The sequence below is a fragment of the Panthera onca genome, chromosome E1 (assembly GCF_046562875.1).
Source record: "Panthera onca isolate mPanOnc1 chromosome E1, mPanOnc1 haplotype 2, whole genome shotgun sequence".
Classification (NCBI taxonomy): domain Eukaryota; kingdom Metazoa; phylum Chordata; class Mammalia; order Carnivora; family Felidae; genus Panthera; species Panthera onca.
In genome coordinates, this window is record NC_138352.1 from 54,800,201 (window position 1) to 54,816,943 (window position 16,743).

Consider the following 16,743-nt stretch of genomic DNA (forward strand, 5'->3'; position numbering starts at 1 on the left):
GCTCAGTTTCCTCAACTGCCAAATGGGGATACTGATAGCACCTACCTCTTACCGTCCTGAGGATTAGATGAGTAACCAAGCATAAAGCACTGAGAACAGCACCTGCCTCCAAGCAAGTGCCATGTAAGTGTTTGCTATGACGCCCTCTATTAGGGGAAAACCCAGTCAGGGGGCCCAGAATTAAACTGCTCTTCCACTGGCTGTGTGACCTCAGGCAAATCGATTAACCTCTCTGAGCCTCCATTTCCTCATCTATTTAACAGAGATAAGAATACCCATCGATTGTTATGAGAGCAAGGACACCTGCAAAGCACCGAAGTTCCTCGAATGCAGAGATCTTGTCCTACACATCCCTTTCACCAAGCCCCAGCCCGGGGAGGTGTTCAATAGCTTAGAAGACTCACCGCCTTCCCCACCCACCCTCTCCAGCCTCTGGTGCTAGCAGACAGCAGCATCTAGTGGAAGCCTCTGGAACTGCATCTTGGCCAAGTGCCACTCCCCAAGCTGCAGTCCAGCCCTTTAAATATAAATAAGCCTTTTTAAAATGTACACTCTACATTGGACAAGTATTGATTAAGTGCCTGCTGTGTACAGGACACAGATGAAGCCAGAGAAACAAGATGACTGTAGAAAGATGAAGAAAAAAAATCACAATCATAACCTTGTCATCAATAACCTCAATTTTTTTTACCTTTAATTAAAAAAAACATAAACACACTAGGCAGGGGGCGTTGGCACACTCGTGTCTTCCTGGGAAGTTTCTACAATTACAGGAGTGACTTTAAAGGGGCCACTTAGCGTTCATAACACTCAGTTAAGGCCAAAGCAATGAAATGAAAGCTTAGGTCAGAAAGGGGATTCCTCCCGGGGGCCTGACTTAGCTTCCCAGGTTCTCCTTGGAAAGGGGGACCGGGAGTGCTTGGCTCCAAAAGCCCACATCCTCCCACCCCACTCCACCGTTCCTGCCCCAGACAGAAAAGAGTGAAGAGGGTCTGAAAGTGCCACGGATGACATTCAACTGGGGGAATCAGAGAAGACTTTGGGGGAGAGACGGCATTTCACATGGGCCTTGGAGAATGAAGGTAGAGAAAAGGGAGGGTGGCTGGGGAAGGAAAGGCGATCCAATGTGATGGACCACGTGGTGTATAAAGTGAGGAAACAGAGCCACGCGAGTTAGGGTCGAATCATAGAAGGCCCCAAATGATAGGCCGAGGGGGTTGCATTTAATAAAATCAGGGGACCTGCTGAGTTCGAAAGTAATGGGATCAGAGGGGATCAGAGGAAAACCAGAGATACAGAAACTAGTTAGGTGGCTACTGCAATGGTCCAGGCTAGACATTATGGGCGCTGCACCCTCCTGGAGAGGATACAAAGAGCTACTCGAGAGGCCAGAAGGAGACAGAGGTTTGGAAATAGACAGCAGTGAGTCAAATGAGAGGCGGCGGGTGAGAATTCAAGGGGCTGAGTCTAGGGAAGAAAGGCAGAGCTCTAACCAGAACGTGGGCTTGATGGGGGAGGGGGCGGGGACTAAGGTGGGCAGGGGACGATGACAAGAACCTTGGTTCTCAATAGGGAAAGTATGAGTTGACAGTAGCCACTCAGAGATAGGAGACCAAAGCTCAGGAGAGGGGTAGAGCTGGAGGGAGAGGAGGCGGGGACAGTAATTTTGACTCACTTACCCATGCAAGTGCAGGATGAAGACTTCAGAGAGAGACACAAAGGGAATCGTGGGGAGCCTTGGGGGCGGAGAGTAGACGCCACCTGGACATCACTGGTCTCCCTGTGTGTTAAAGCTTCCTGAGGTCAGAGGAAGAGGAAGCACAGAAAATGGAGGAGGGACTTCTTACAGGAGAGAAGCAGAGCACCGGTGAGCATCCAGCGGGGTCACGGAGAGATACAGGGGTCAGGATGGCCGGGAGGCGACCACTGGACTTGTGTTTGGGGGTGGGATGTCATGAGTGACCCTGGAAAAAGCCATTTCAGGGAGGAGTCAAGTCGCAAAGATTTAAGAGGCAAGAAGCAGAGGGTGCGTGGGCGGCTCCCAGGAGGAGGGAGGTGTTGGTGAAAAGGCTGGACTAGGGTGAGGCAGGCGAGGCGCCTTGGGAATAAGATTTAAGGAGGTACTCACTTTCTCTCGGGGGCGTGCAGTTGGTCCTGACGATGGGGCAGACAACTGGCCCCAGAGCTGTGGAGAGATAGGGACCCACGGAGAGAGACCCTCTGAAACTAAAGGAAAAGAGAAAACCCAGTAAGAGAGATCCAGGCAGAAGCTAAGACCCTTGATCCCGCCAAACACGCCGTGATCACTGGCTGAGCCACAGAGGATGCGAAGCCTGGATGGGGAGAGGTAGAAGAAAGGACGCACACCCACACCGACAACCTGGGAGCAGGGGCTGGGGCGGCGGAGGCTCCGGAGACTGAGGAAACACGGAAGGGGGAGCCTCCCGGGACCCTCTTGGGGAGACTGAGCTCCCCTCCCGGCTCAATGAGTGTTGGGGGAGGGGGAGTCCTAGCATCCATGAGAGCAGTCTGGAAAAAGTAAGGAGTCCAACTTTACCCTTTCCCCAAGCTGCTCCAATTCAGGGAGATGTGCAGCCCCCTCCCCCCATCCAGAGGGGCAGTACCCCAGAACCACCCCCCCCCCCCCCACACACACACACACACACTGCAGCACAGGCTTCCTTCCCCCAGAAAGTCTGGGCAAGTTTCTCCTTACAGGGACTCGGTTTCTGCAGTGGGCTGAATGGTGGCACCCAAAAAGGTCTGTGTCCTAACTCCCCTCCCTCTGGAACCTGTGAATGCGGCCTTATTTGGAACCAGGGTCTTTGCAGATGTAGCTAAATGAACATTGTCAAGATGAAGTCATGCCGGATTATCCGGGTGGGCCTGGGACCCAGTAAGTGTCCTTATAAGAGACAGAAGAGGGGAGGGCCACGTGCAGACGGTCCCGTGGCGAACATAGTGGGGCCTCCAGGAGCTGGAAGAGGCAGGGAAGGGATTCTCCCCTAGAGCCTTCGGAGAGCGCGCGGCCCTACCAACACCTTAATTTCGGACTTCTGGCCTCCAGAACTAGAAGGGAAAAAGATTTCTGTTGTTTGAAGGCACCATGTTTGTGGTAATTTGTTGCAGCAGCCACAGGAAACGAATGCAGTTCTCTATTCTGCAAAATGACTAGAAAGCTTCTAGAGAGGCTTCTAGCCCTGAGTTTCTCCAAATTAAACCATTCGGCAAGCGAGGGGAGTTCCAGGTCTGGCCAAAAGGTGTGTTTTTCAACTCACCGCCCCGGACTCCTTCCAGGCTAACGTTTAATGTTTGATGCTTTCATTTGAGGAGGGAGGAGGGAAGACAAATTAACTGCATCACATGCCACTGCTCAGGGAAGTGGAGTCCGAAAAGGACTCTTGGCCCAGAGCTCACACCCTCCTGCCCAGTCTGGTTGAAAAGGGTCAAAGCTGACCAGGACCACAATTACTAAAAGCAGAGAGCTTTTTTAAAACAGGGGGGGGTCTGCCTTTCTGGATTTCTCTTTGCACACATGACCCCCTCTTCACAGCGACTCTTTCCCCACTCCTCACGGCTTCCCTCCCCATTCTCGAGGGGGGGGCAAAATAAGACAGATACCCCTGTAGCCCAGGAGTGGAAGGCACTCTCCCCGCCCTCCCCCCACCTCCCCACAACACAGCTGGAGGGGGGAGGGGAGGTCAGCAGGGTTCATAAAGGCCAGATGTTGAGGAGAAAGAGAGCAAAGCCCAACCCACGCCCACTCACCCCACCCCCACCCTCACCCCCATCGGAGGGGGGGGGGAAGAAAAAATTAAGAGACAGCTTTTAAAACAAACAAAACTTTTGTGGCCCAAAACAGTTTTTCTCAAGAATCTGCTCTATGCAAACAATAACAACTTTTTACAAAGCATTTTCACAGAAAAGGAGACAAGTCCTTCCCCAGTATCGTATGTGGGAACTGTTCCTCCCTCGCCCCCGTTTTGGGGGGAAAGGGGTGGCTCTTCACTGGTGTGGGCAGAAGGGTCACTGGGTTCCTCACTTGTCGGGCAGATCCACCACCCCCAGGTTCCCATCACACCCAAACTTGGGGAGTCTCCCTAAGAGCTCGCCTCCCCGACCTCACCTGGGCAGAGGAGAAAGCGATATCACCCCTCTCTCTGGCTCTAGGGGGTCGTCCCAGCCACCGGGGCGGGGCGTGGTCCAGGCCTACCTCTCCCCTCCCCCCTGGAAAACAGAACCTCTGACCTCAAAACTAATCCCCTGGCCCTGCCCCCATCGGATCCATCAGGTCCCTGACAACTCCTGAAATGCCTGAAGTTAGGGGAGGAAGCTGATGATGGCTCAGCCCAGTTCCCATTCAAACCCAAACTTTGCCCCTTCAAGCCTGGCCAAACCCTTGAGGTTAGGTCAAGAGCGCTTTAACTTACCCTTCTACAAAGAGCTGCTCTCTCATCTCTAGCCTTTGAGGGGGCTGAGTTTGGGTGTCCGAAAATGGACCCAGGCCTGCCCTCTACCTCCATCCCCTCCCATCCATAAATCGGTGGAGAGGACCTCGAAAGGCAACTGGTTTGGTCTGATTTTATTGATTTCTTCCACCTTCCATTACTTTCCCTGGGACAGTCTCTGGCCCTTTCCCCAGGCAAAGTCTGTGCTTTTGGAGGGGGAGGAGGTCCCCTCCTAATTGGAGAAGCAAACGGGGGGAGGGGGTTGATGGATCCAGGGAGAAGGTCCTCTTTCACCCATCAGACCTTACAAACTGAAAACAAACAGGAAAAATTGAAGAAACTCCAAAACTGGACAAAAGGGAAAGGTTGGTGGCTGAGACTGAAGATCTCACCAATTAGAAGTCACCTGCCTTGGGGGGAGGGAGGGCGGGGAGAGGGCTTAGGAAAAGAACAGGGAGGGGGTGATCTTCCCCTTGCCGGAGCTGCCCCCTCTAGGAAGGTTCCAGTGATGCTGGGAGCGCGGGGGGAATGCCTGAGGGGAGTGAAGGGTTAAAGGCCTGGATGGTGGGGGTGGGGGATGCCCCCAGGGAGCTGCCAATCACCTCCCCACCCCCACCACAGCCCCCTCATCCCCAGGCTCGCCCACAGAAACAACCGGTTTGTCCATCACCAAGGTCTCTCTCCCTCTTTTTTTTTTTCCTTGTCTTTGAGCGGTAGCCTCCTTTGCTCCCCCTGGGGTGAAGGCCCTGCCCCCAGAGATCCGAGATGGAAGAGGGGAGGGATTGGAATCTATGTCATTAAGCCTTTTTCCGTTAAGCCTTCTCCTGACTCCAGCCCTTGGTTCGACTCCAAAGGATGAGGGGGAGGGGGTGTCACCCCAAACAGCTAGGTGCTTGAAGATCACTGTCATTTGAGGTCCCTCTGACCGCAGCCCTTAAAACGTAAAGGGAACAGGCAAATGCGAGACACGAGGCCCCGTCCTCGAGCCCAAAGTTTGGCCGTGGCCCCAACTTTTCCCCATTGGTAGGAGAGGTCTCTGCTCAGAGTTCCTCCAAGTTGATCCCCCAGAATTTAAGGCCTGGGGGCTCAGGGACAGCAGGACCCCCTATCTGCCACCTCCACAGTGGGTGGGCAGGCGGGGGCTTAGAGTCTCCCTGGAGGCGAAGCGAGGATGCCGGCCCTAAGTCTCCGTCCTCCCCTACCACCAGGGCCGGGGGGCAGGGGAAGGAGTCGAGGAGGCTGAAGGTGCTCGTCGTGGGGAGCGTCGGTGCAGGGCGGCGGGGCTGCGTGCTGCGATGGGGGGGTGGCGGTCGCCGGCGTTTCTTGGCGGCTCCCCGGGCGGCCCCTTTTGCTGGCGGCCGCTCGGGCCCCCGGCGCAAACTCGGAGTGTCGAGGGCGAAGCCCTTCGCGTAACACCAAAGTTTCGACCGGCGGATCAGACGATCGAAATGTTCCTGGCGGAGATCGCCGGGCGCGGCCGAAGCTCCGCTGGCCGTCGAGGGGCTAGTGGCTGGTGCCTCGGGGGCGGCCTGCGGGGGGTTTCCATCGCCTGCGGCCGTCTGTCCCGGTGCGGGCGGCTCCGGCGCAGCCCCGGGACCCGCGGACTCGGTAGAGAGGCCCGCAGGTGGCGGCGGAGGCCGGGAACTGGGCTCCTGATGGGGGCTGGCGGCGGGGCCAGGCTGGGAGTCGAGACCCGAGGCTGGCCGAGGCGGAGCCGAGGCGGAGCTGGTCGGAGATTCCCGAGGGCGCCGAGGCGCCGGGCAGCGGCCGGGAGGTACGCCGGAGCGGGAGCTGAAGTGCGGGAAACTGCCTCCGCCCTCTTCCTCCTCGCCACGGCTCCAGCACACTGCGGCTTCTGCATCCTGACCGGCCGGGGAGTTCGGATCACCGGACCGGCCGGCTTGTCCCGCGAGGTGCTTCAGGCCATCCGGGGCCCAGCCGCCGGTGCACAGCGGGGCGCGAGGGCCCACCAGCACCGGGGCCCGCGGCGCCAACTCCCCAGGCCCCAGGCCCAGAGAGGACGCTCGAGGTTTGGCAAGGGCGCAGAAGGCAAGGGCACGCAGGCACAGTGGAGAGAACTCCTGTGTCCCCCGACGCGGCTTCCGGGGTGTCGGGGAGCAAGGCGACCCTCGCGGGGACGCCGGCACTGCGAGGCGGGGAGCGGGGCACAGAGTCTCCATGGAACCGCCCGGGGGGGTGCCCACTGCGGGGGCCCTGGTCCCAGCGGCGGTGTGCCCTGGCTGCCCGAAGAGCCCACGGGCGAGGGGAACATCGCCCCCCCTCGACGGGGAGGTCTCTGCTCACGGGCGCCCCCGGCCCGCAACCCTGGGCCGCGGGGCTCTGGCTCCCTCCTCGATCTCGTCACGCGGCCCTCCCGGCGGCCGGACTCCTGGGTCCCTGCGAGTCCCGGCCCGGTCGGCCGCCCTTCCTGCCGCCGCCGCGTTCCCCGCGCAGCCCCGGCGGGAGCCCCTCTTGAGTAGCCCAGAGCGCAGAGGCTGGGGAAACAAAGCGGCCGGCGGCCGCGGGAGGCGGGAAGGACCCCGGGCCCGGCACCCGGTGCCCGGGCCCAGGCGGCGGGGAGGGCGCCTTCCGCCCGCTCGGCTTCTTTCTTCCCCGCTGGCTCCCGGAGACCGCGTTATAGAGAACTGCCCCCTCGCTGCCCCAATACCAGCGCCGGGGCCGCGAGCCCGCCGCTGATTGGACGGCACCGCCTGTGACGTGAGCCCGGACCCCACCCCTCCGGCGGCACCGCCCCCGTCCCCATTCCGCACACAGACACACACACGTGGACCCGGCGCGGCGGCGGCTGGGAGGGAGGGAAGGAAGGAGCGTGTGCGGGTGGGATCGCGAGGGGCTAAACGCGCCGCTGCACGTGGCCCGGTGGCGTCCCGCTATTTAGCCGTCGCAAAGCTATTCGTTTTTCCCTTAGCGGTCACGGTTTTCGCATCTGCGAAATGGGAATATTCGTATCTACCCGCTTGGGGCTGCGTGAATCAACATAGATGAATCACAAAAACAGTGTTGAGGGAAAAGGTGAAATTAGACAATGGCTGTTTACAAGCTTTGGACAGCAGGACTACGGCGGGCAGAGAATGTTTCCTACCTCTGTTCTGGTCCCCTAGGACAGTGCCTGGCACACGCTGGGCTCAGAAAGTGTTGAAAACTAGTTAGGAATTCGGTATGTGCAAGATGAGGAAAGGAAAAGGTAAATTCAGAGAGGGGCGGGGGGTAGATATTACTATACCCACGGAAGAAGATAAAAAGATTTGTTTCCCTTTCTCTGATGCCGTTCCTAATGATCCCTTGACTGAACGCTGAGGGGCTGGCTCTGCGGCCCCCTCCAATACCAAGACTCTGCCCTCTGAAGCTTGAGCTGTCAAAACGGGCTGAGGAGTCCAGAGGAGGGGACACCCAGACCTTCATTATCACTCCCAAGAAGAGTGAAGCAAAAAAAAAGTGAATTCCTCCCCCCGCTCTGAAAATGTAGGACCACCTCCCCACAGCACATTCCATCCCCTTAACTTTCTTTAGTTTCTGTACAGCTTACTATTATATGAAAGTCTGTGAATGTATTTATTCTTCATTGTCTATTTCTCATTAGTCTGGAAATGAGCTGGTGAGAAGTTTGTCTTAATCACCACTGCATCCCCACTGCTTAAAACAGTGCCCAGACATGATAGGTGCTCAATAAATATTTGTAAGTGAATGAATGAATCCCTGGAATATTTCTTGATAAAAATCAGGTTATCAGAATATGGCTGCTTCCCATCCTCAGAAACATAAAGAGAGAATGGTATGATAGCTTAGAGTAACAATGTGGAAGTGGGGGAGGGTGTCACAGAGAGAATATCTCATTCTGGGGCCAGGGTAAGAGAGGGTTTCGGAGGGTTGCAAATGATGCATCCTGGCCCCTCTGGCAGTGACAACAGAAGAATTGGTTTTCTACATGTCATCAAATAACATTTGAGTGGAAAGAGATCAGGAAGGTCTGCCTTCCCCATCTCCCTTCTGCAGAGACCACAGATAAAGGCCTTGAGGAGCCAGGGTTTGAGGAACTAGGGGGTATGGTGTTCTATTGCTACAAACACTCACCCCCCAGCATCTTCTGAAGAAGTCTTCAGGGCAGTTGTTGTGAGGGGAGATCCTGGGGTCCCTCCAGGTCTAGACTCCAGGGTTCCTGAGTGCTCCAAAAGCCTTAGCTCCCCTCCCCACCCTCGGCCATTCATCCCCCCCCCCCCCCCCCCCGGGCACCACACACACACACACACACACACACACACACACACACACACAGGAGGAAACTCCTGGAAGAATGATTATCTTCGCAGCTGTCTCTTCCAGGGGACAATGTTGAGAACTCTTACCCTGAAACAGCAGTAACATATTTATTTTGCTTGTGGGGCAGAGGGCATCTGCTTCAACCTGACTGTACGCCAACCTCTTTGCCACTGAGATGCCTGGGAAGGGAGCTTGGGCCCCCCCTGCAGGAAACTGAACTGGGAAACTCCTTTTATCCCCTACAGTCTCATTGGTATTTGCATTCCTGTGCCTAGTGCAGTGTTGACTCAAGAGACTTTTCTGTATGAATAAATGAATGCATCTTACATAACAATGCAGAACAATGGCCTCCTCTTTCTCCCACTCCAAAAGCCTTCGGTGCTCCAGATCTGGGTTTAGGGGCTTTATTGGGGATCATTACTGTTGGGAGTACTTCCCTGGAGAAGGAATTCCCTCCACCTCCACTTTTCCTTCTTCCCCTTCCTTGAATCAGGCACCCCAGAATACAGCCCGGATGGGAAAGCTCATTGTGGGCATGGAAGAACTTTACAAACAGTAGGGGTTAGTGTGAGTTAACTCTCCAGCTGAAAGGACCTGGAGTCATCAAGCGTCCATTTTCAGAAGGTTTGGACTTCTGGGAGGGGGGGGGGGGAGGTGCCTGCTGTGCCACCTGGGCAGGTCACCTAGAAACTCTGAGTACCGGTGTCCCTGTCAGTGAAAAGGGGACAACAGTAGCTTCTTCACAACCGTCAGGAGAGTGGAAACACGATGTGAGCGGGCTGGCCCAGCTGTTGCAATTCCCATTGCCGACGGTAGAGGGCGCTTGACCCCATCCTCAGCCGGCCAGAGAAGGAGGCAACACTCTTCTCAGGAGCCCCTCCTTCCCATGGCAGAAAAAGAGGGAAAGGGCTGGATGCTGGGTTCCACCTGACACCTCCAGAACGAGAGATAGGAAGGGCCTGGGGAGACCTGGAAGAGAGCTGGGGAGACCCTTCCCCTTCCGTGACCCATCTGGATTTCACCCAAAGGCCTTTGTTCAAGGATTTGGGAGTAATACCTGCCCAATGGCCCTTTCCCTGGAAGGAGGCACAGCAGAGAACTGGCCCCAGAGGTCCAGCCCAATAATAATAACTTCTACAGCACTGACTGCATTCCATTCTCTGTCTAGGAACTTTAGGTTATGTAATCCCCATAACAATTCTATGAGATAGGCACTATTTTTTATTTTTACGCACCATACATAACCCATTTTAAGTATCCAAGTCCGCGATTGTTATTAAATTTATAGAGTTACACAACCACCACCACAATCCAATTTTAGAACATTTCCTAAGAAATCCCTCATCTCCACTTGCAGTAACTCCCCATTCCCACCCCCAGCCCTGAGTGACTAATCTACTTTCTGTCTCTATAGATCCTTTCCTGGACATTTCATAGAGATGGAATCACACCCTATGTGGTCTTTGCATCCGACTTCTTCACAAAAGTGTAATGTTTTGGAGGTTTATCCGTGCCATAGTACGTATGTTCCTTTGTATCGCTGAGTAGTATCCCATGGTAAGGACATACCACATTTTGTTTACCAATCACATTTGGTTTGTTTCCACTTCTCGGTTATTATGAATAATACTGTTGTGAACATTGGCATACAAGTCTTCGTGTGGACATATGTTTTTGTGTTAAGAGTGGGATTGCCACAATATATGGTAAATTATATTAACTTAAAAAAATTTTTTTTTCTTAATGTTTATTTATTTCTGAGACAGAGAGAGACAGAGCATGAGTGGGGGAGGGGCAGAGAGAGAGGGAGACACAGAATCCGAAGCAGGCTCCAGGCTCTGAGCTGTCAGCACAGAGCCCGACGCAGGGCTCAAACCCACAAACCATGAGGTCATGACCTGAGCCGAAGTCGGTCGCTCAACCGACTGAGCCACCCAGGTGCCCCAAATTATATTAACTTTTTAAGAAACTGCCAAACTGTTTTCCAAACTGGCTACACCATTTTATATTGCTGTTAATATTCATGTTGTAAGTAAGGAAAGAAGTTTTTTTTTTTTAAGTTTATTTATTTATTTTGAGAGAGAGAGAGAGAGAGCAAGCAGGAGAGGGGCAGAGAGAGAGGGTGAAAGAGGGTCCCAAGCAAGCTCCATGCTGTCAGCGCAGAGCCTGAAGCAGGGTTCAAACTCACAAACCATGAGGTCATGACCTGAGCCAAAATCAAGAGTCAGACGCTTAACCGACTGAGCCACCCAGGGTCCCAGGGATGGAGATTTTAAGTGACTTTCCCAAGGTTACACTGCTATCAGGTGTGAGAGCCAGGACCCAAACCCAGGCAGCTGGGTCCCAAGACCACACTCCTAACCATAAGTCTACCCCCATGACAATGAATCTAAGAGGGAAACTATTTCTTGACCCACTGCAATGTAGCCACCACCATTTTTGCCCTTCTTACTTCCAGAATTCCCTAAGTCAGACTCTGTTCCCACCCAGCAGGGCTGCGTCCCCCTAGCCAAAAGCACACTTGGATCTCCCCTCTCTGGAAATCTGTACCCATGATTAATAGCTTAAGTTCTGGACTCAGATGGTCTGTTCATATCCCCGACTCATCATTTTACCAGCTGTGTCATTCGGGACCAAGTTACTTAACCTCTGCTTTAGTGTCTTCATCTGTAAAATAGAAATAGCATCTCCTTTCATGCCATTGAAAAAGTGCTTTATTATGGAAATTTTCAAACCCGTACAAAAGTAAACAGAAAAGTATAACAAACCTCTGTGTACCCCACATCCAGCCTTAACACTTATCAGCCAATAGCCAATCTTGTTTCAGTCTTACCCCCACCCACTTCCTCCCCTACTCCAATTTTTAATAAAACCAACTTTACTGAGGTATGACTCATATACGATAAATGTACATGTTAAATGTACAGTTCAAATAGTTTTCATGAATGAATGTAACCACCACGATTAAGGTATAGAACATATTCCATGTTATCTGAGAGCAAATCCCAGACATCATACAATGTCATTCCCAAATATTTCAATACATATTTCCACAACATAACGATTCATTCGAAACAAACATAACCCCAACACTCTTATCAAACCTAAGAAGAGTTAATGGTCATCCTTTAACATCACATAGCCAGCCAATGTCCAAATTTCTCATTATCTTATAATATCTTTTTCTTTGCACTTTGGTTTACTTGAATTAGGATCCAAAGAAGGATTTCAAGTAGATGATACGTCTCTTAACTCTCTTTTAATTCATAAATTCCTCCTTTAACTCTTTTTTATTTTCTCCTTGCAATTTATTGATACTAGAATCACCATAGTCTGGAGGTGCAGGGCTGGCTCAGTAGGTAAAGCCTGTGCCTCTTGATCTCAGGGTCATGAGTTCAAGCCCCACATCAGACTCACTGCTGTCAGAGCAGAGCCCAATTTGGATCTTCTGTGCCCCTCTTTCTCTGCCCCTCCCCCGCTGGTGCTCGCTCTCAAAAATTAAAAAAAAAAAAATTTTTTTTTTTTTAAATTATAGTTCCCACGGTCTGGAATTTACTGATTGCATCCCCATTGTGTCATTCAATCAAGCAAGGTTTACTCACCAATATTTACTGTGTACAGGATTGTCAAATGTAGCGCAAATTGCGGAACATACTTAGACTAGAAAAATGCTTGCTTCTCTGTAATTCAGACTTAACTGAACATCCTGTGTTTCACCTGGCAACCCTATCTGCATGCCCGTCTAGCGTTGGAGGCGCAGTGGCGAGCAAGACAGACCACCCCACCCCGCCACCACCCCATAGAGCTTACAGTCTAGGAAACTGGGGGAAGCCAGGGAATATACCAGCAGACAATACTCTTCCTGGGGACACTGTGAGGAGTAAACAAGAAACCCATAAGTTTAATGCCTGGTCCATAGAAGCCCTTGATGAATGGCAATGTTCTCAGCAACAGTCTAGCCTTTCCCCCTTCTGTGTCTTCCCTTTTCCCACCCCTGCTCCACATCTCCCTAGGAATTATTCCAGGCTTGCCCTCCTCCTGCTGTATTTCCTCCGCAGGTCTGTAGTGAGTTCATTCATCTATTCACCCCGCAGCCACTGAGCGCTCTCCCCTCCTTGCGGCAAGCCCCAGACCAGGCTCTGGGTACTCAGAGGTGATGGGGATGCAGCTGGCAGACGAGGTGGACATTACGGGCTACTTTGAGAAGGTGCGATGCAGGGGTGACCATGGTCCTTGGAACAGTAAAGTCAGGGCAACCCTACAGAAGGGAAGCCTTTTCAGAGAAGGGGACCTCCCACTTAGGTTCTAAAGGATGAATGGGAATACCAAAGGAAGCACGAGAGAAGAATTCCAACTGAGGAAGCAGTACGAGCAAGGAACAGAGACAGCCGAGCAAGGAACAGAGACAGGCGCTTGCCATCAGCATCTCCCTCCCGTTAAGTAGAGGGGGCGCCCTGGCGTTGGTCCCGCCACATCCGCCCTCCGGGCCATCCCTCATCTCTCTCACACAGCCAACTCCATCAGCCTGTCCCTCCCATTAAAAAGCCAGATCTTCCCTTGACCCCATAGGCTCTAGTCTCCATCCCTCTCTCCTCCCCTTCACAGTCAAATTCCCCGAAGAGCTGTCTACACACTGTCTTCCTTTTCTCACTTCCCACTTACTCCTCAACCCACTTCCATCTGCTGCCACCCCCACCCGCCACCGAAATAGCTCTTGCTGAGGTCCCGGTGGCCTCCTTCTCATCAAAACTGGCAGGCTCTTGTCAGCCCTCTTGTCTTGACCTCTCAACAGCATCCCACATGACTGGCCACTTCCTCTTTCTAGGAACCGTCGAGTCCTTCACCTCCTGGGCACCGCTTTCCTGGGCGTCCACCTGCCTCGCTGGCTGCCCCCCGCTGTGGTGCGAGCGCAGGCTCATTCTCCCCTCCTCAGCCCAAGGGTCGGGGGTCCTCAAGGCTCTGTCCGGAGTTTCTCTCTTCTTTCTCTGGACCTTCTGTGCGCACTGCACAGTTAGCATCCGTCCAGCTGGGAGCGCTTCGCGGACACCTCTCCGCTCAGCTCTGACCAAGACACGCCACTGCCCGCCCAGCGTCTACCTCACGCATTTCGGTAGCCCAGCAAAATCAGCCTGTCCCAGACCAGCACCAACCCGCCTCCTCTGCCCCGTGTGCCACTTCCAGGGAAACCTGTCCCGGAAGGTTTCCATAGCCAGAAACCCAAGTGCCCTCCAAGCTAACACCTCCTGCAAATCATGTGGCCGTGTCTGTTTCTGCCCACCTCCACTCCCCCCGCCCCGGCAGTACCCCCACATCCTGCCATGCCCTCTACATAGCTACCAGTCATCTTTCTAAGCCACAAGTCGGGTTGTGTCTCCCCCTCCACCCCCCCGCCAAAACCTTTTAATGGCTTCCCATTGCTTTCCGGATGCAGAGTGAAATCATTAATTCGGCTCACAGGCAGGGTTACCTAAGACTGACAACTCTACCCACAGGTCCTCCTGGGCAGAGGGGATGGGTTCCCTCCCCTTCCCCCTCCCACCTCCCCTGTGCCATCCTCTCTCCCTTCAGCCACCCAGGTCTCCTCTAGTGCCTAAACAACGAGCTCCCTCCGCTCCCTCCCTTAGCACATACTGTTCCTTCCAACTGCAAACTTTCCCCCCACCTCCCTTCGCCTGTACCTGGCCAACACCTGCTCCTATTCAGAGCTTCGATGAAGCATTCCTTCCTTGGAGAAAACTTCTCCCCCCACTCCTCCGGACGGTGGCCAGGTCAGCTTCCAACTTTATCCCCCCTCGAAACCTGTGCACCTTCCTTCAAGGCATTTTCATCCGTTGTCACCGTTTATTAGTGTGATTAACTGATTATTCACCTCTCTCCTACCACACTCTGTTTCACGTAGACAAGAAGCACATTAGATTTTTTCCTCAGCCCAGTGATTGGCATGTGGTTGGCACTCAAATACGTTCTAAAAATCTTTTTTATTATGCACATCTGAAAACCTAGAAAGCAGGAGAGAATAGTTAAATAAACCCCTATGTACCCATTACCTAGATGGGTAGTTATATAAAGAATTATTAACATTTTGCGGGGGCGCCTGGGTGGCTCAGTCGGTTAAGCATCCAACTTCGGCTCAGGTCATGATCTCACAGTTTGTGGGTTCGAGCCCCATGTTGGGCTCTGTGCTGACAACTCAGAGTCTGGAGCCTGCTTTGGATTCTGTGTCTCCTTCTCTCTCTCTGCTTCTCCTCCGCTCAAGCTCTGTCTCTGTCTCTCTCTCTCTCTCTCTCTCAAAAATAAATATTAAAAAAAAAATTAAAGAATTATTAACATTTTTGCATGTTTATCATTTTTGCTGAAATATTTTCAAGTGATTTAGGGTTTGCATGACTGTTCATCCCTAAATAGGAAGTTCTCTTAATACAATATTATGCTCACACCTTACAAAATTAACCATAATTCCTTTATATCATCTAACATCCAGCCCATATTCAAATTTCCCTAAGCGTCCTCCCAGAATGTTTCTGCATTTGGTTTGTTCCAACCAGGATCTAAATAAGGTCCACACATTGCAATTGGTTATGTCTCTTAAGTCTCATTTAAATCTAGAATAACTTTTTCCCCCATGCCATTGAGTTGTTGAATTGCTGAAGTATTTTAAGTAAATTACAGACATCATGTCCCACCTTCTAGATCTCTCTGATTGCTTCCTTGTGGTGTTGTTTATCCTGTATTTCCTGAAAACTGGAAATTAGATCTACAGGCTTGATTAGATTCAGGTTGACTAGACTAGCAAAAACACCTCGTGGGTAATGCTTCCCTCATATTGCACGACGTCTTGTGTCCTCAATGCCTGAGTTCCAGCCTTAGTAACGGAACACTGACTGGTAGGTGCCATTGGTGAGAGCCGATTTATTTATTGAGAAGTTGCATGTTCTTCCTTTAGGGCCAGCAAATAATCTGTGGGATAATACTTTGGAGTGACTGTTTTGTTTTGGTTTTTTTTTTATCTACTTTTTTAAAGTAAGCTCTATGCCCAACAGAGGCCTCGAACTCAGGACCCCAAGGTCAAGAGTCAACATGCTCTAACAACTGAGTCAGCCACGCACCCCATGGATGACCACGTTTTTAATAAACGAATGAAGTAGGTCAGTGTGGCTGAACGGTGATGAGGACTGTGGGCAGGAACTCAAAGGGGTGACTGCCTTGATAAGAAATTTGGATTTTATCCTGTAGGATTGGGAATTAAGGACCACTTTTAAGCCAAGGAAATCATGTGGTCAGACTTGGCAAGGGAAAGGGGTGAGGAAGCACGAAGGGAAGGAGAACTAGCATTTCCTGAATGCTCAGCCTGAACTCAACTGTGTGCTCGGGGTTTGGCATACTTGATCAAAGTGAAACCTTCCGCTCTGTTTAAAACAAAAATCCTATTTTGCAGATGAGGGAAATGGAGGCGTCACCCATCACTCGCCCAAGGTTGCAGCAAGAGATGGTGAAGGTCTGACGGAAGGCAGTGACCACAAGCATGGACAGGTATTTGAGGGAGAATCGGCAGCACTTGGAGGCAGCTGGCTGTGGGGAGGAGGGGAAGCTGAGGCTTCCCGCACATCATGGGTGGGATGTAGGAGGAGACAGAGCAGGTTGGAGGGGAAGATAATGAGCTCAGGCTTCCAGCTGCCCAGATGTCTCCAAGCCACTCTCTTGAGAAATGGTGTTTATTACATGACAATGTCTATAATTTGGCTTCCGGCATGACTCGATAATTAGCTTAAGTTATCCTTCTTTGGCATTTCATTCAAAGCAAGGACACTCTTACATTCATTCTGATGAGACCTGTTTTCTGTTCGAGGTACAGGATGACAGTGAGCCTAGAGCCCTACAGTCTGTCTCCTGGCTCGAGTGGGTCAGAGACTGAAGCCAGTGGATGGGCTGTCTGTCCTCTCAGCTAGCATCTGTCTGCCTCTGGGGCTTAGAAGTGTGGATGCCCCCTCTGATAGGGAGCCGCCTGAGGGTGGGGTCC

The 16,743-nt window shown here is 52.5% G+C and overlaps 1 protein-coding gene and 1 long non-coding RNA gene across 2 annotated transcripts; one reads left to right on the forward strand and one right to left on the reverse strand.

Annotated features, from left to right (window-relative positions):
- Nucleotides 1-1,757: 1,757 nt before the first annotated feature.
- On the forward strand, nt 1,758-16,439 carry LOC132687746 (uncharacterized). Its single transcript, XR_009614251.2, has 3 exons — nt 1,758-1,867; nt 10,141-10,244; nt 16,162-16,439. It is a non-coding gene; the product is annotated as an uncharacterized LOC132687746 (long non-coding RNA).
- On the reverse strand, nt 4,563-7,116 carry EPOP (elongin BC and polycomb repressive complex 2 associated protein). The gene has a single exon (XM_060646240.3). It carries the CDS (start codon nt 6,626-6,628, stop codon nt 5,489-5,491), a length of 1,140 nt encoding a protein of 379 aa, XP_060502223.1. The 5' UTR covers nt 6,629-7,116; the 3' UTR covers nt 4,563-5,488.
- Nucleotides 16,440-16,743: the final 304 nt, after the last annotated feature.